The sequence below is a fragment of the Anser brachyrhynchus genome (assembly GCF_964034855.1).
Source record: "Anser brachyrhynchus genome assembly, chromosome: 1".
Classification (NCBI taxonomy): domain Eukaryota; kingdom Metazoa; phylum Chordata; class Aves; order Anseriformes; family Anatidae; genus Anser; species Anser brachyrhynchus.
In genome coordinates, this window is record NC_137694.1 from 101003483 (window position 1) to 101021371 (window position 17889).

At 37.7% G+C, this 17889-nt stretch overlaps 1 protein-coding gene across 4 annotated transcripts in view; it reads right to left on the bottom strand.

Annotated features, from left to right (window-relative positions):
* The window catches only part of POLQ (DNA polymerase theta), a 54837-nt gene that overhangs the window by 27263 nt on the left and 9685 nt on the right, over positions 1 to 17889 (bottom strand). For all 4 annotated transcript variants that reach the window (XM_080576802.1, XM_080576801.1, XM_080576803.1 and 1 more), the window contains exons 5-14: positions 16477 to 16585; positions 14061 to 14280; positions 11855 to 11999; positions 11611 to 11757; positions 10316 to 10528; positions 6930 to 7072; positions 5283 to 5487; positions 4283 to 4425; positions 1804 to 1997; positions 1354 to 1478 (exon numbers count right to left, since the gene is read on the bottom strand). In XM_080576802.1, coding sequence (XP_080432928.1) covers positions 1354 to 1478; positions 1804 to 1997; positions 4283 to 4425; positions 5283 to 5487; positions 6930 to 7072; positions 10316 to 10528; positions 11611 to 11757; positions 11855 to 11999; positions 14061 to 14280; positions 16477 to 16585 — 1644 coding nt within the window. The remainder of the gene's footprint in view (positions 1 to 1353; positions 1479 to 1803; positions 1998 to 4282; positions 4426 to 5282; positions 5488 to 6929; positions 7073 to 10315; positions 10529 to 11610; positions 11758 to 11854; positions 12000 to 14060; positions 14281 to 16476; positions 16586 to 17889) is intronic.

Genomic DNA, 17889 nt, shown 5'->3' on the forward strand with positions numbered 1-17889 from the left:
TCACGTTTATTACAATCCTGACTAGGGGCTGCTCTTGCAGAAGTCAACGTAATCTAGAATTAAATAGTTTATAAGTGAGGTAGAAACTCTGAACAACACTGCTTTTCCAAAGACTCTAACCTTGCAAGGTGAAGCACGTGCATATCCTCTAGCAGAATTCCTGTGAACCAAACACAATAAAAAGAAGATAGCAAAAGCAATGACAAGAGGGACTAAGAGAAGCCACTGCACTGACGTCCCTAAGAGCAGAACTTGGCCTGCAGAACTTCGGTTACAGAGAGTACCACAGGAGGTAGCAAAGCCTATGGCGAAGATTACAACTGCAGTCCCCAAAACATGGGAGAGGAAAAGAGCAGGGAAAAGACCATTTCTTACTCATGTATTGCATCTATAAGAGTATGAAAATAACTGAAAGACACAGCATCCCTCACTGCCATATTTTTATAGTGATTATAGAATACAGTTTTTATCATATCTCTTAACTATATGTCATGTCAACAGTTCATTTTACTTTTCAAATTACTTTTGTTCCTGCACTTATCTACCTGATTGCTGAAAATGATTAACACTGGGAATAGAGAATTGTGAAACCGCTATAACAAGAAGTTATTTATACTACCAGAATTAATTTAAACTACTCCGCATCAGTTGGCGTGACCTTTTCATTCTGGGGCTTTGACTCATGCTGCAACCCACACATATGGTTTCTCAAGTTGAGCTAAAACTGTCTTAAAAATTGAAGATCCATTTACGGAGTACTGTAAGACTTGACTTAGGGAACAGAAAAAATAGTATCTCGATCACATAGTGGGCTGCTACCTATACTCCTACACAGCCCTTATAAGGAAGCTATGATAAAGGTGACAGCTCTCTGACCTCTCATTACCTGGTGATAAACGACCTGGGAACGATTCACCCTTTTGAAAACTGTAAAATTATACTTTCTGACCAATTACTTTGCAAGCAGGAAAAAGGCACGCTGTCTAAAAGACCCTGGGCTTTACCCGTATTGAAAGATACTCTTTCCTAACGCGGCAAAGCTTCAGAATGGACTTGTACTTAATTTCTGTACTTAGTATTGAACAAACTACATTCCTGCACAGTACACAGATGGTTTCCACAGACATCAGCATGCTACGGCACTGCTTGATTCCACCCAGCTGGCCCCATTCCCACAGCATGCTCTGTGGTTCCATCTCAAAGCAGGGGCAACCACAGATTAAGTTATAAAGTTGGAAGTGGTTTTACAAGACTGATTGTTGTTACACACTGTGGCTGTCTTATCCCCTGTCTGGAAGGAAAGAAAATAGACTAACCTAAGATTCTTGTGGATTTTTTGCCCACATAACTTACCTGCGTAGGTGGCAGCAGACTGCTGCAAGGACTGAAGCTGGCCACGACTGCAACCATATTTCTTGGTCATATCTTTTAAAGGAACCTCACTGATTAAATCCAGAAGGGCAAGACTAGTAAAAAACCTAGAGAAAAAAAAAAAAAGAAGTATACATGGAAATATAATCATCATCCAGAGCACATTAGAGTACAGGTAAAATTCTCTGTGATAGCACAGGACAGAGTGCTGCTATAGCATAGCACAGAAAAGAAACATGGAAGATGGTTTCCAAATAACATCAGCACAAACATCTTGTGATAACAGTGTTACTGTGGAGTAGACTGGGCCCAGGTTCTCTCTAAGCGTATCTATCAGCTCACACATCAAGAAAACCAGTTCCTGAAAAAAGCCTACCCACCCCTCGTATTACAGGCTTTGGTCTTTGCTCATTCACATCCATTTGTGGCTACCTTTTGTGGATTGACATTTGTCTGTGCTGTTTCTCTGTCTTAGCTATGATTTTGCCTTTTACAGAGCGGGCCAGAAAGCCTTCTTCAATCCCCACCAGCTCAGCCACACGTTTCATTGAAGCAGGCAGCTTCTCCCATAAGCAGAAAAACTGGTACCAATCAATTGTGGTCCACTCCTCATACACTGGGGTAACCTAAAGAAAATGAGATAATGTAAAAAACTGTTTCAGAGAAACAAACAGAGCAGAGCTCTGGCTAAACAAAAATGCAGTCTAGAGAATGTGGTTACAGCATCCCACGCACAACTAGAGGCACTGAGTCATAACCATGTACCCTGAAGAAAGTAAAAGCTCTTCTAACCCAGTTTTTTTAATATTTGTACTGATGAGATGTGACGTGACTCATATGGATACACTAATGATGAAACAATTCAGAAACTTTGTCAGATTGTTCCCTAAATCCAAGCCCTATAAGATATTTTAAGCTGTATTTTTACACTCCTTTAACAAAATAAAACTTCATTCTCTTTTTAACAAAATTGACAGATTACCTATCAGCCTCTTAGAGCCACTAGCAAGTACACTAACCACTGCCATGACATTTGATAAAGCAGGAGGGGAAATAAGTTTTGCCAGAACTTACTGAAGTTTTCATTTACCCTGAGTACACTTAAGTCTCAACATTTTTTTTTACACTAAGAAAAAAGCCATTCAAAGCATTAACACACTTTCAGACCAAAAAAAAACATTTCTGTTATCATTCAGTCAGCACAGTCAGTTTCAGTATGAAGAGACAAAATGTCTTCATATCTGTATTGACATACTGCAACATTAATTATTTTGAAATAACTAACAGTTGTTGGGGAGCATTTAATAGAACACAGAATACCAGACGCCTACACAGTTGTAAATTGTCCATTCCTCTTCATCTGCTGAGAAAAACAAGAGTTATTAAGGTAGGGATTGCGTTTTGTTGGTGGTTGCTTTGTTTTGTTTTTTTCTTTAAAGAAAACCTTTTTCCTAGTCTAAGAAATATTTCTTCTTTTTAATCAACTTTCCTAAAACACAAGGTCTTGGAATTCATATCTGTACAAGTAAAAGATTCAAGCCTAATAATTATAAAGCATTATAGCAGATAATTCATAAGAAACACAGAGAACAATTCTTTAAAAAAATAAAATAAAATTATTTGGCCTGAAAAATTAACAGACTGCAAGAAAGTGTTTTAGGCTAGGTTAATGGAAGAGAATCTCAAGAACTTGAGTGAATTTGAATTAAAATAACATTAGACAGGCTGCTGTAATTAAAAAGTACAAGGTTAAAAAAAAAGTACATTGCTAGCACTGACTGTACCACAGAGCATGAACAAAATTCATGATTTTTTTTCTGTTTTAGAGACAGAAACAGGAAAAAACTCACTAGTGCATGACACAAAATAGTCCACTTTTCCTCATAGGAACAGAACAAAATATTATGTGGTCCTCTAGAACACAGATAAAAGTACACATGGAAAACTAGTTGATTAAAAAAAAAGTTTCAGTCAATAACTAAGCTAATGAACACAGCAAGCAGAAACAGGCATCCTCAATCTCCTGTATCTCCCAACCCCTAGCCCAACAACTTCTGCAATGCCAAGCTTTTTTTTTTTTTTTCCACCAGGTGAGATGCTCAAATTTTGCCATTGATTTATCAGCCTGGTCAAGAAAATATACTTTATACATAAGGAGAGTAAAGATAACTGTCAAGTTTGGGATTATGTTTGAATGATAGGCCATGCAGCTGTGAATCCTTGGATATTCACTGCTACTCCATCTTGTTTCCTCACTAATCTTGACAGATCTGTGGCTCCCTCTCCAAAAGCCTTAAACAGTATTGCTTAGTTTTCAAGTGCATGTACACATTACTCTTAACAAACTTCTGGACACTTTCCCTTCAAAAGATTTAGCACACTCCTTCCCTTAGCCCTGGCAGGATCACCAGGCAAGTAAACTAAATCAGAGATGAATGAACCCATAAAAGGCCCACCTATAGGAAAAAAAGTAAATGTGGTTCTCTTAGGCTTTTTGTAGGCAAAATAGATGCTGAAACCCCCAAAGTTTTTTGAGCCTCCAGAGGTAATCTGAGATGCATCCTGCTGATCCCAAACACAAATCAAAAGCAATTAGCTTTGTTCACTTCAGAAGTCTCAGAAAAATTACCATTATTCTAGAAACATAACTCACAAATTTCTGAAACCTTCTGAAGTCAGGAGTGACAAAAATGGGCTTAGATGAACATGGAGCACCTGCCTACACAATAGACCCTACGGGAACAGATTCGATTTGAAGAACATTCAATTTCAAAACTTTTCTTCATTTAGGATTACCTAAGCAAGCCAAGAAAAAATACATCCATGGAGCTCTCAAGAATCCTGCACTGTATTTTAAATCCTTTTTCATTGTTTGCAGTACAAGATATGAAATGCAGAACCAGGAACCTACCAAATAGACAATATGCAGGTCGTTCTCCAGAACAAAGCTTTTCATAGCTCGCTGCAGGTCAGCAAAAATTTCCATGGCTTCAGTTGGTGAAAGAGAAGAGGAAAGAGTAGCTGAGCCAAGATGTGTGGGATGATAAACCTTTGCTGTTAAAAATAAATAAATAAATAAGACATACAGAGAAATTTAAGTGCAAGTTTATATCTCACTTTCAGGTTGCAATGCATTTTATAGATTCTACTGACTTTTCCCAACTGCTTCTTCAAAAAGAAATGGAGTATCTCCCCACTCTGAAGACAGGAAAAAGGAAACAATAAAACAAAAATCTTGCATAGAGTCTAAGCTAGCCTTTTTCAGAGGCCAGATCACTAGTCTGGATCCCTCTAACTACTCACACTAGCACTTATGATAGCTATTTTAACAAAAAACACTGGAAACTCATCTACAATCCCACCACCAAGGAGTTATTGAACATACCTTCCTTGAGAGTGTCAAATACGTCATTTTCTTTAAAAAAGATATACAATTATTCTGTAACAGGAGTTCTTTCTGTAAGAATCGCATCATTAGTCATCTTAAGAAAACAGCCCAAAAGAGGAAAAAGTGCAGCCTAATACAACAGGTTCTAGAAGAGCCTTGCACCTTCTCAGAATATGTCAGTTCTTCTTCATAAAGACAAAAATTATAGTGTGCATACATCCTGTAGTAAAAGTTCACCTTCTTTAAAGATATCTTGGAAATTTGTAGATAAGGATACATCGGTCTTAGAGGTAACGTGCAGAGGCCTTCCAAGAACACTTGCATACAAAAATGATTAAGAAGGTATAAAGACACCCTCTTGAAAGCTATAACTTCTTGATACATGATTCTTAATAAAAGAAATGCACAGAAGTTCCCATTATAAATTTACATTCAATATCTACCCAGCTGCAGAAGATTTACTGATTCAAAATAGCTAACCGCAGTCACTGGTAAGAAACAGAATGGGGAAGAACAACATTACCTTTCTCATCATTGCCAGAGTCCAGAACCTGAATGAATTCGTTCTCCAGCAGCCATGCTACACAAGCCTCAATAGGTCCAGTCTGTGCTTTGTCTTGCTGTTTCTCATTTCTCCACTTGCTACTGCTCAAGCTGGATGCAAGAAGAGTGCAAGAAGCATAGGTCTGTACATCACTTGGAGTGTTGGCCACTCCTCCCACTATGATCTGTTGAAGAAAGTGACTTGTTCATCTTGCCAGGTAAACAGCAAGATGGAACTTCACATCTGAGAAACAGAGATTGGTGCATTACCTACCCAAGTTTTAAAGAACCAGTGTGAGAGAGGAAAATGAGGCAAAACAACTGCCAACCTTTAAGGACTTGTCTTGGAAAAAAAGTTAGACACCTTGTAAAGAAGTTGAAGGGCTAAGCTATGGTGAAAGATTAAAGCTCTTAAAAAACTCAAACTCATATAAAATCTTATCCTAGCATTTTGAAAGTGAACATAAACATAGTAGCAATTTAGAACTAAGACTAGATGTAGGCATTTTGCTTAGCCAACCCTACTTTTAAAACTTTAGAACCCAAACTGCAACTTTCTGAAGAAAAAAAGGTAACCAAAAGAGGAGTTCTCCCAAGACCCTTCAGTATAGTGAAGTTGTCTCTTAATAAATCTGAATGCTACATCCTATGATTGTTTTCCTGATTTAGAGTGATTTTTCCTTTGGATCTTTTTTTCCACATAACTGCTTTTCCCTTGTGAGTCACTTACATGTGCGCGTGTCTTCCCTGAGACAGCAGTTTAACTAAAAACTCGGTTTCATGGTTTCAATAGATTTTTTTCACGTAATAAAGCACCCCCAACCAGAAGGGAAGCCATCTTTAGATAGTTCTTATGTAAAAAAGTGCATTTAGAAATTCCATTGGTCTGGTAAGAATTCTAAACTTATGGAATCACAACCGAGTTCAAAGTATCACTGCAGTTTCACAAAAAAAAAAAAAAAGTAGGAATAGAACAGCAAAAAGAACTCCATTTAAAATGTCTAAGTTCAGCTCAAGCCCAAAAACAACTTTGGAAAAGGAGATGAGCTCACCTACGTAAACCTTTTTGTTCCTTTTTACTTCTGTGCAAACTCTAAAGAGGAAGGAAGGGTAAAGGGAGCAAATGGAGTACCATGTCTCTTTGTTTACAAAAAACATATTTGCAAAATTTCAATCATTTCTCTGCAAAAGAGGTAGATAACTTGGGGGGGGGAAATAAAGAACTCTTTAAGGTTCTACAAATGTCATTATGGCCTAATTCAGTCTACAAAGCTTCAGGAATCGGTAATGTACAAGCACCTCCCAGTAAAGACTGTCAGATAACATGTGAAGGTTAAGAATTACACACTTCTGCCTGCAGTTTGAGTATATATAAATGAAAAAGCAAGCCTTAATAACTCATTGGAGTATGTTTATGTCAAAACCTCTCTGGCAAGCAGGGACAGCCATATGCAAAACAAAATGCTAATATTGCAGCAAGCTGATAGACCCAAGTAACTTTCTTCTGAAGCTGCTTGTGTTGACAAGAGAGGGGGGAAAAAAATACACATAAAACGTTTGATGGTGTCACAAAAGAAATCATCCTAACACTGCAAGCACTGTTCTACATCCTCTCCATGTCCCGTACCTCAAGTATTGCTCGCTTCATGCTTGAAGTAACACCTTCCCCTTCTCTTCTAAGCAAACAACTGCAAACAGGCTTGAGAGATCCCTGAAGTAGAGCAATTCCTTTTGATCTTTCCGAGGGCTTGCAAACTAAAATGCTCTCACCTATACGGGGAAAAAGAAAAGAAAAAAAAAACACATTAATGACCTCCATATTGCATCTAAGCACTGTAATAGCTACTTACAGTTCATTGAGGACATATTACTGGAATGGAACACTTAAGTTACTATTGAAAAAGCTGAATAAAAAAAAGATAAAAACTATTGCAATCTTGAACGGCATATAGCCATTGCTATTTAAGGACTCACTGATGCATAATACTTAAGAATTAAAAGCTCAGAGCAGTACAAACTTCAAAGTTGCATTAGGCAGGTCAGGGTCTTCCCAAATCAACTTTCACCATCTCCAGGGATGAGGACTCCATAGATTCTCTGACCACCTGCTTTGCTGTTGAACCACTCTCTCTTCTTGTTCTGGAACTGACTGGAACAATGACACACAGTGGCATCTATTTTTCTTTTGCATTATATTATTAAACTGAAAAGATTCTCAAAATTTGGAAGAAAACATACAAGCTGCACAGCACTTTGGAAGTTTGTGTTAATACAACCAGCTTCCATTCCCAAAATAATAACATAGATACCAAAGTAATTCAAAAATTCATTGAAGTTATTAATCTAAGTAACTACACATTCTTTGAACTTTCATAAATGCATACATGTTTGTATATATATGTATATACATACATGCACATGTAAAATCTTAGGTATCCTGAATGGTTTCCTCTGAAAGTACATCTGAATATACCTTACCTAACAACGTCTGATATAGAACTTTAAAGTTAATCCTGAAATAATGTGGGAGACAAAAAAAGGTGAGCTGTGAAACAAAAATAAAAATAAAAATAATGAGTTAATGTATTTATGAGGTAATTGTACAAACCACAGGGGGAAAATGCAGTGGTCACAAAGGAATTCTTTTTTCAACAAAACTATTAAAGAGAAACTAGGTCCCTGAGAGACATAGCTAGTGAGAAGCTTTGCCAATTGGTATAGAATAAATAAATTTCACTCAAGATGAGCTTTTCTTTGACTAACAAAGAGAGCATTAGATTTGGATTAGCTGGACAGTAAATTTGGTTTATGATAACTGCTTAAGATTTAAGTGCACGTAGCCTGGACACCAAAGTCATTTTGGTAGTCGTTATCTTAGTAACATCCTAGGAATGTTAAATTAGGGTAATACAGTAGCCATCAAAGGATGAAAGACATGCTCAGAGGGTGTCTCTTTGGGATTTTTTTATCCTGCCGTGTGAAACTTTTCACATCTGTTGACCCTGTGCTTTTGCCAGAGAGTATAGAAGATACAACAAACCACCCACAAGCATTGTTTTGTGAAATGATGGCAATGATGAACCTTAACTCATTTCTTTCTGATGTGACCTACAATTCCCTATCACAACTTTGACTCCTCAGCATGATAAATGTAACAGAAGATGGGTGTCCACTCGGCCCTACGTTATCTGACAGCCATTTAAGATTTGGGTGGAACCCTTCCCCAAGATGCCACTGAGAACTTAAAGCCAATAACTTCAACTTAGCAAACAGCTGAGAGAGAGAGAGAGAGAGAGAGAAGAAACAATAAAAAGAAACTAAACTGTTCTAATATTCCTTATTGAACACTGCAGATGAGAGGAGAAGTCCAGATTAGGATCAGATTAAACAAACACCAGAAGACTCTGGCTACCTAGACAAAAAACTCCATTAAACCAAAAAGGCCCTACTATGTTTTATCTATCTTTACCATCTAAATTTGCATTTCTGTAGCTAACTCATTCAACATATGTATGTATCTCTACCTGTAAATGGAAAAGAACTGCATCTGTAGCCTAGCTTCTAGCTTTTGTTCACGAATATTGAACAGCTTTACCTATTTCAGCTTGGGAGCAGGATAGTTTTGATGAAGGCAAAAAGAATCCAATTTCATTTTCTAAAATAATGTTTTTAAATTTCCTTCTAATCAGAAAAAAAAAATCAAAACCTGAGACGATCCAACACTGCAATGCTTGGAAAACCAAATCAACCAAAAAAAAACAAAAACAAAAAAAACCTTCAACCCAGCATCAATTAACTTCTGATTAGCTTCTGTCTGTCAGCTGAATTTCATATCTACATATGGCATATTTTCCAGCTGAAGTTGCTGTCCTCCAGTCTCCCTGTTCTGTGAAAGAGTAGCAGCTGGTAATGTAGCTTTATGTTCTCATCCAAAACACTACACAGAGTGGGAAAAAATGGTACATTCATGAAGCTCATCAGCATAAAATCAACTGCTTACTGTGCAAAACAGACAGTCACATCAGAACTGTCAAAAAGGGTACTAATTATTGTGACTTGAAGGGGAAAAAAAGAAGAAACTTCAAGGAATTATTTTATGCTCAAATGACAAAGTCTGGAAAATTTCAAAGTACAGCATGCAGCTGTCCTTTTCTTTAACGTATAGGGATAGCTCATAGCGATATAGGTCACAAAACACTGGGTTGCTATGCTACCCTAGCAAAAATAGAAAGTTAAGTATAAGAACACTCTGCTTACATAGGGTTCCAGCAAGCACCAATCAAACCATCAGCAGGACAAATCTCACTTCCTGCATCTATTGAACTTCATATTTTCCATTGTGTTTACATTTGCAGAACACAATTTTTCCAAATGGCATCAAGAAAGATAAATTTCCATCACAAATTAAAATAACAGGCAGGATCATTCTGTTGAACATCAATTCGATCCACTGTATGCATGAAGACACCATGTTATCTATGATCAACTCTCTGTATTTCCTTGTCTCTCTGTAGCATTCAAGATCCATAAAAATCACTGTTAATTTTAGTGGAAGTTTAATAAACCCAAATTAGAACTTCAGGCAACAAAAAGGAATTTGTCAAATTATGGTTGTAGACTTTCAATGCACTTCTTAAATTTTAGGCCTGTCCATTGGGAGTTTACTGTAAATTTTCTCACTGAAACTGTAAATGCTTTAGTGAACTGACCGTGTATCACAGAATTAAGTCAACTGAACAGAGCCTTAGAAGATAACAAGAATTCAAAAAAGAAAATAACCCATTCCTGAAGTAACAGACATGTAAATACCTAAGTCAGTCTCATGCAGTGAAAAGAATCCTCTGGGAATTACAATTTTTACTCCATTAATACCAAACAAATTCATCTTGATTAACTTAATCATACTGAATACCAAAGGAATTCATCATGATTAGTCACTAATTGCAAAGCATTGCCCTGGATTTAATCAGGTTAACACCGTTCTTAGGGAATGTTAATAAAGCCTCTGCTTACCCTCTGTGTCTACTCCTTTCCTGCCAGCCCTTCCTGCCATCTGCTTGTAAGTGAGGATGTCCAGCAGTTTACCACCAAACATGGGAGTTCGTATAATCACTCGACGTGCAGGCAAATTCACTCCAGAAGAGAGAGTGGATGTTGCTGCTAGAACTCTAATCAAGCCTTGGCGAAAGGCTCCTTCAATTATGTCCCGTTCATCAAAAGTAAGACCTGAAGAAAAATAACTTTTAGCAAACACAGTAATGGTGAAATTGCATTTAAGAGCTAATAATATTACTGTCAAGCAAGAAGAACAAACAAATTCAATGAACATTTACCATTCCGAGTTAGGAACTAGACTTGCAACACTACCTCAGTTAACTTCTTTCAATGCATAATTGCATCAAAATTTCTATGAAGTTTTCATTATTTAATTGATAGTAATGGATATAAATTAGTTTTTCTAAGGTATTTGTACACATTGTAGCAAGATGAACTACCTACTACATATTTACATGCACTGCAAGTAAATAAATAAGTTCAATGAAAAGAAGAAAGCTTGATGTAACACACAGTAAGGAACTAGGATTTAGTCATTTGCTGTCCTGACCCTGGAACCCTTCATCATTATTTCCATTCTATGTTACAGGACTAATATGCATCTTTCTACGCTCCTTGGGGACTTCAGTCCAAGTCTACTCTTGAGAGAAAAAAAAAAAAAAACTCTCTCTCTGTAAGCATTTGGAGTTATGCCCCTTACATATTCAATTCTATAGGTACTGTTGTGTCTTCCACAGTTGGTCCTTTCTGTAAGTGAATCAACAGGTTACATGCACAATTAACTACCTAAGTAAAAAATAAAAAGATCTAGCCAGAAGCGCTAGCGCACTTTCTCCTTTTATTTTCATTTTCATTGTTAGATTTCTTCTATTTACTCATCTGTTTCAGTATTAAGTTCAAGAAAATTGCTCTGAAATACCGTAGCAGCTTTAGGGAGGACTTGAAAATGCCTGAGCTGCAAATCAGTTAATTTTTCAGGTATTCCAGATAAATTTTTATCTTGTATCTAAAAAGTTGTTGTTATCTAACACAACAGAGAGAAGATTCATCATAACAATTAGTGAATTAAATATTTGTCCACAGTAAAAGAATTTCAAGTTTACCTCTAACTGAGAAATAATTGAAGTATCTTATTTAGGTAATAAGCTACGTGAGACTTCAAAAAGAAACTGGTAAATTGCTGATAACTACAGCACTAAGAACCCAAATGACTTGACCATTACAGAATTCAAGTCCAAGATATTCAGGAATACCTGCATGATGAAATGCCACTCCCCATGGCAAAGTACGTTGGAGCACAGAATCCAGCCCTGACAGAGAGCGCTTTAGCTGATCCAGGACCTCATCTATTCCTTCTCTGTCCACAATAACTGGGGAAAGGGATGAGTTTCTTGTACAACCTTGAGAGAGAAAATATCTTTATAGTTTCTACTAAAATTAATTTGCATTAAAGACACTGCACATACTACAGTCTTTTATTAACTACTTTTCTCTTACTCTCAGCTTGTTGCAAACTGTAGAATTCCCTAGCAATGATGTCTGCCAGCTTCTCACACCAGTTCTTGGACGGACAGAAGAGCAGAACTGAATGGCCATCACAAACAGTCTCATAACACAGGCTCACAACGTGGTCTTCATCTCCCTGAAGTGAGACAAAATATTTTCAGTGCTATCTCACACTGCACAGGGTCTGTAAATGCTGCCACTGTTCAGTGTCATAGTAGGAATTTTCTATTAAAAATTGGAGAGAGGAACATGTAAAGAAGATGGAGCACTGTCATCTTGGTTTCTGTCTTGCTTTCAGAAGTCTAGGCGCTAGTACGACCTATTGTTGAGGACCACCTTAGACCTAACCACAAATAAATCTAAGGTTTTATGTCTTGCTCTTTTAATCTGTTTCTGATTGAAGGCTACACAGTGCACAGAAAGTCACACTGCATCCACCATGTCGTGGCTAACAGCAGTGAGAAAGAACAATGTGCACATTACAGAGGGATGCACTGTATGCTGTCATCTGTGAGGAGAGTCTGGTTTTTGTACCACACAATTTAAAGGTACCTTGCTTACTCCCTTGAGGACTCCTACAGCCAATGGAAAGAAACAAGCTCCTGCAGACAAGACCAAAAACTATTGCTTTAAACTTCAGAAGAGCTGTGAGGAAAAACATTGCTCTACAGTAACTAAGAAGGAAGAGTTAACTTGGCTGGCTAAACTAAAAGCATGAGGTGCAGTAGTCTGAGCATCCCCACTCAGATGCACCCAGAAAGCACTGCTGACTAAAGACTGAGGCTAAATATATGGATGTGCATGCAAAGCCCTACTGTTTACAGCCTTTTTGGTTACAAGATCCTAAGAGAGTTCCTGCAACAATCTTGCTTGGCTAAGCCAGCCAGATTCTCTTCCAGCAAGAAGGCCGAAGGAAGAGAAAAAAAGGTAAGAGTAAGGTAAGAAATAAAAAGCAATGAAATAAAAAGCAGTGAAATACAAATGAAAACAGGGGACCAAAGGCAAGAACTGTACATATATAATCAGAAGTTCCATAAGGATTCACCCAAATTCAGCAGAAGTGGTGAGCTATCAGGTTCTGTTCTGTGTCTCAAAGTGGGCCACGAAAGAGTAGTGTGAAGGTCCAGTGATAGATTTCAAGCTCAAGAGGATTCCCTGATCTTATAAAAGAAGTTAAATTCCTTAAAGTGTTGAGTCATAAGCCTAGTTTAATTCTTTCTCTCAATTTAGTACCTATCCAAAGCAACTGCCTCAAAACATATCTGGAGAAGGAAATACAACATCACCTTCTCAATATGGCTACATAAATGTAAGCTTCTAGATATTCTTGTCACAAACATTTCATTTTTTTTCCAGGATCCTTTTTCTTTGCTGTGCCACCATGCTACTGATATTTGTGCACATGAGAGCTGGGTACTTTCAAAATATTGCTGCCATTTAGCCCATATTGTCCAACTACTAGTCCAAGACTAGTATTTACACAGAGCAGTTTGGAGGACTGGGAAGAGAATTCACACCTCAAAGACTCCACGGAATAGGAATCTACAAGCAGGAAATGTACATTTTTTCATTTCTATCCATTTGGTTCTTCCAAATCATTATAGTCATTACCCTTAACTTTTTTTTATCCTTGTTCAGTGCACAGAAGTCCTAAATACTGAAAATAGATTCAGAGAAATAGATTCTGGATGGACATCTGCCTTCTAATCAATGACAACAATAACTCATTTAGCAGTTTAACATAAGCAGGTTCAATACCATATTTTAATAAAAATACATTTCCCCAATAATTAACGCAAATTCCTTGGGCTAACTAGGGAATGCTTACCTTCATCTATGAAAATGACGTAAATTCCAGGACACAAGATAGAGTGGTGGGTAAGGGGGAGAATCAAGCTCGCTTTATCTGTCAAGCACTCAGAGACAAGACAGCTGCAAAGCTAACTTAGTCTTCAAGTCAGATTTGAGAAACTTAAAGGACTTCATGACTGTGTTTGTTTTTTGTTGTTTTTTTAATCGGTAAAAGACAAAAAAGTAATGAATTCTGTCCTTAGTTTCAGCATACAATCTATGAAATAAACAATGAAATTGGGGATGTCACCTAGTCAAAAAAATTAAAAACATACCAGCAGCTGTCTTTTTAACCTTAGCTGTAGAAAAGGTCTTATCCCAAAGGCACTGCTCGGAGTTTTGTTACCTTCAGCTGAAGTTTGGGCTGGAATTCTCGCACCAGATTCATGGAAGAATCATAAATGTCGTTGCCAATTTTCACCCACTCCATGAGGGGCACAGGGCGAAAATCTGTACAGTACAACTCTGCATCTAACCATGAGGCTAGGACTCCCAAGTTAGGGAGGGTAGCACTCATGCCTACTATCTGTATCCCTCCAAAACCAGGGCTGGTTGTCTTTGTCTGTCTGGAAGTGGTTAAAAGAAAATTAAAGTTAGTAACAAGTGAGGCTACTCTTGTGCAAAACAGCATTCAGAGAAAATGAACCCAATCTATTTCCTTCATGAGTCTAAAGTACAAAGCTATGTTTTTAAGCTTCATGAAAAAGAAACAAGTCATATTCTACTCTTAGCAAACACAATGAAAAGCTATGCATTCATTACAAGATAATTCAACTTTTTGTCATTTTGAATCTAAATCTTAAGCTTCTTTAAGCAACAACAGCTAGAAACTGACTGCATATTTGGAGAAACTGAAAATAAACAAACAAATTAACTATTTCCTTGCCATTAATAAGAGCATGGAAATAAAAGAATGGCTCAGTCTCTGCTGCAGTCTGTCTACACTAAATGCCTTAATTAAGATACCCATTTGTCTCAATTTTAGGATAAATAATAATAAACTAAGGTCTTCTTAGAGTTGGGAACCAAAGCCCTTAGTTCAGTAAAGAAGAAAGCAGCTTCAGTTCTCAAAGTGCTGAACAACTGCTTCCATTCAAGTCAGTGGGAAATAATCAACTCTTAACAGACCTGAAAACACAAAACATTAATTTAGACACCCAAATGTATACTTTAATTCAGGCTTTTAAATTCACAGGACAGATGTGTTCTGTTTTGTTTTCTTTTTCTGCTCCTAAGCCAACATTTTACATCTACTAACTTGCATTGTTCATCCATGCCCTTAGCCACAAATTGAGACTTCAAAAAATAAAAAGGTCAGAAAAATTAATGTGAGCTCACAGATGGCCTGAACCTTCTTAGGAAATCCTGGTAATCCTGGAAAAGGCAAGACAGGGGAAACAAGACTACCTCAAAGCTAGGATAAAAAAGCCTGGTCGCTTATAAGACAGAAATAAGGAAGATACGGAGAAGCAGAACCTCTTACCCAAGCTCTTCAAGCATTTGCTAGCATAGCAATCCCCCACCAGGGACTGAAAAAATCCAGTTCTGCAGCATTCTTTTGGACTGGGGGCATGAAAAATCTGCTACAGAATTTTAGCTTAGTCTGTGAAAGCCTTGCTGAGAAGCAACGGCACTCATGCTGGCAATGACCATCAGAGAATATTTTTTGGTCCAATGACAAAGCATCATACTTCAGCAGGATGTCCAGTTAACCACTTAAAAAGCTTTTAAAAGCACTCGACATTCTGATAACTGGTCAGGATGGACAGCGTTTAAAGAATTTGGATAAAGGGGCTCCCATTAAAAAATAAAAGCATCAAAGAAAAACAACATCAAAAAGGTCGCTTCCTTCCTGTCAGCAAGTGGTATGAGGAAGCACTGACAATTTGACCTTGACAGAGAGATAAAAGATCTGGGCCCTAATGCCTATATGGTGAAGGCTGAAGTATTTCATCTTCCCTCAAACATTCCTTGATGTACCGATTCTTCCCTGACAGATGTTTTTTCCTTCTTGGTTCTTCAGTGGAATGGAGGAAATCCGAGAGCTGTCCTGCATCTGTCCTGCAGGTGCATGATAAGCCAATGGAAAAGCAGTGGCAAAGCAACTCATGATGCTCGTAAGTATACTGGCTTCCAAACCAAGAAAATAGTCAGAGGTGATTCAACCCTGAACACTGCTGGATCCTGGAAATCAGGATGGGAAATGCTGGCTAAAAGACCCAGCAAAGAGACTAGTGTCAAAAAGACAGTTCCCCTACAACTGAAGAGGCAGTCTGGGCTTAGCCTAGCACTGATATAACTCACAAGACAGGAAGCAGCAGTGAAAAGCTGGCAAATATGAGTTTTGGTGCATAGAAACAGATGATTTTGACTCTTCTGTCAGCTGAACTGGTAAAAATTAAGAACACTGATATACCATCTCCTCTGTTTGTCTTTGTCTAGGAAAAATACTAAAAGAAGTCTGAATTTTTATTTTCTTAAATAAATAGGCTAAAAAAATAAAGGAAAACTTCACTTTCTTTCTTTTTTTGAGAGAATGAATCCCATGATAGCATTCAAATTAAAAACTATGAGGAAAAGAGGTTTTGACTACAACAGCAGGCCTCTGGAGAGGTGATATGATGAGACCTTAATAACCAAAATAGTCTAGGTCATCACTCACATAAAAACCCTGGAGCTAACCCAAATTTCCAATTACCTAGAGAACAAAATAAGCCATCCATAATTTAGTGTTATAAGATAAAATATTCTGGTCTACCCACCGTTTTGCAGCCTTCTCTGTAACGTATCGAACTTTGGTCAGAAGGAGTTCCAACAGATATCCTCGATGAGAGTCTCCCAGCATGTGCAACTCATCCACAACCACCACTCCTAATAAAGACAAGCACTCAGGTTATAACTGACAAACCTCCAAACTAAGAACAGATAGACTCAGTCCATTCATATTCCACATGATTAACTGCAATTTAAATTTACAAATCCAGCTGTGCTTACCAACACAATTATGAATTTCTTCTGTCACTGATTCTTTTAAGAGAGACATATAATGACCAATGATATGACATTTCACCTCCCACAACCTACCATACACAAATACTCAGCTTCTAAAAAAAAATAGGTTGAGTTGCTACTATCTGGTCACCGTGCAAAACAGTATGGAAGCATCTGTACCATTTGCAAGCAAAAGCCCCCAGGCCTCACAGTATCTGGAAGAGAACACTCCAGTGCCCTCAGTAAGCTAATCAAAAGGTTTGTCGACATCAGGATCTCACATTAAAAACATCACTCCTTCACCATTCAGTGATGTCAGTAAAAAAAGGCAAAGAAACCTAGAGCAGATGACCTGGCAGAGACGGCTTCCTATTATATCTTTTCTCACCCACCAAACCAGAATGAGCTCTACTATGTAACTCTTGCTTTCTAATGAAAAAATCCTTATGTGACTGTTCTATCTGTTGTCCTCCTGCCTCCTGCAGATAACTTTTTAATCAATCAGCCACTTCCATAAAATTTGAAAGATGGGTAGAAATACTGAAAAGAATATTGACTGGAAAGCTTTCTGAATATCAGCATCTAGAGATATCAGAGGAGACTGGGGTCTCTTTCCTTCTTTTCCTTAGGAAAAAACATGGAGCCACTACATCTTAGCTACCCAGCACACTTCCTGCATACATCCCAACCTGCAGCTATATGCAGCTTTACTGACCAACCGACAGTGCCACAGGGATATGGAAAACGCTGAAGGAAGGTTTAACAAAAAAAAAAAGGAAAAAAGAAAAGAAGGTAGGTCATAGAGGACACTGGGTTTCATTACTTCTGCTGCTGTGGAGTTTTTGTTTTTGTTGGAGCTATGAAATATCTTTCTGGTACAGCAAAAATAGCAGGAACTTAAGGGCAAGAGTGACTTTATATTATCTACTTCAATGCTATTTTTCCCTCTCATTTTTTTTCTCTCCTTCCTACATATGTTCCTTCTCTCTGTCTGTTTTCTCCTCCCTTCTCTTTCAAGCCACTTAAGTTAGAAGAGTACTGCACTGCTTCAACAGCCTCTTTTACAAACTCCCACCCAGCCAGCTCCTCCATCTTCCTCTACTTCCTTTATTCTGTGCTTGTTTGTGAAAACTTGCAATTCATTGGTCACCAAAGACGCAATTATTCAGCTACCAGAAAAAAAG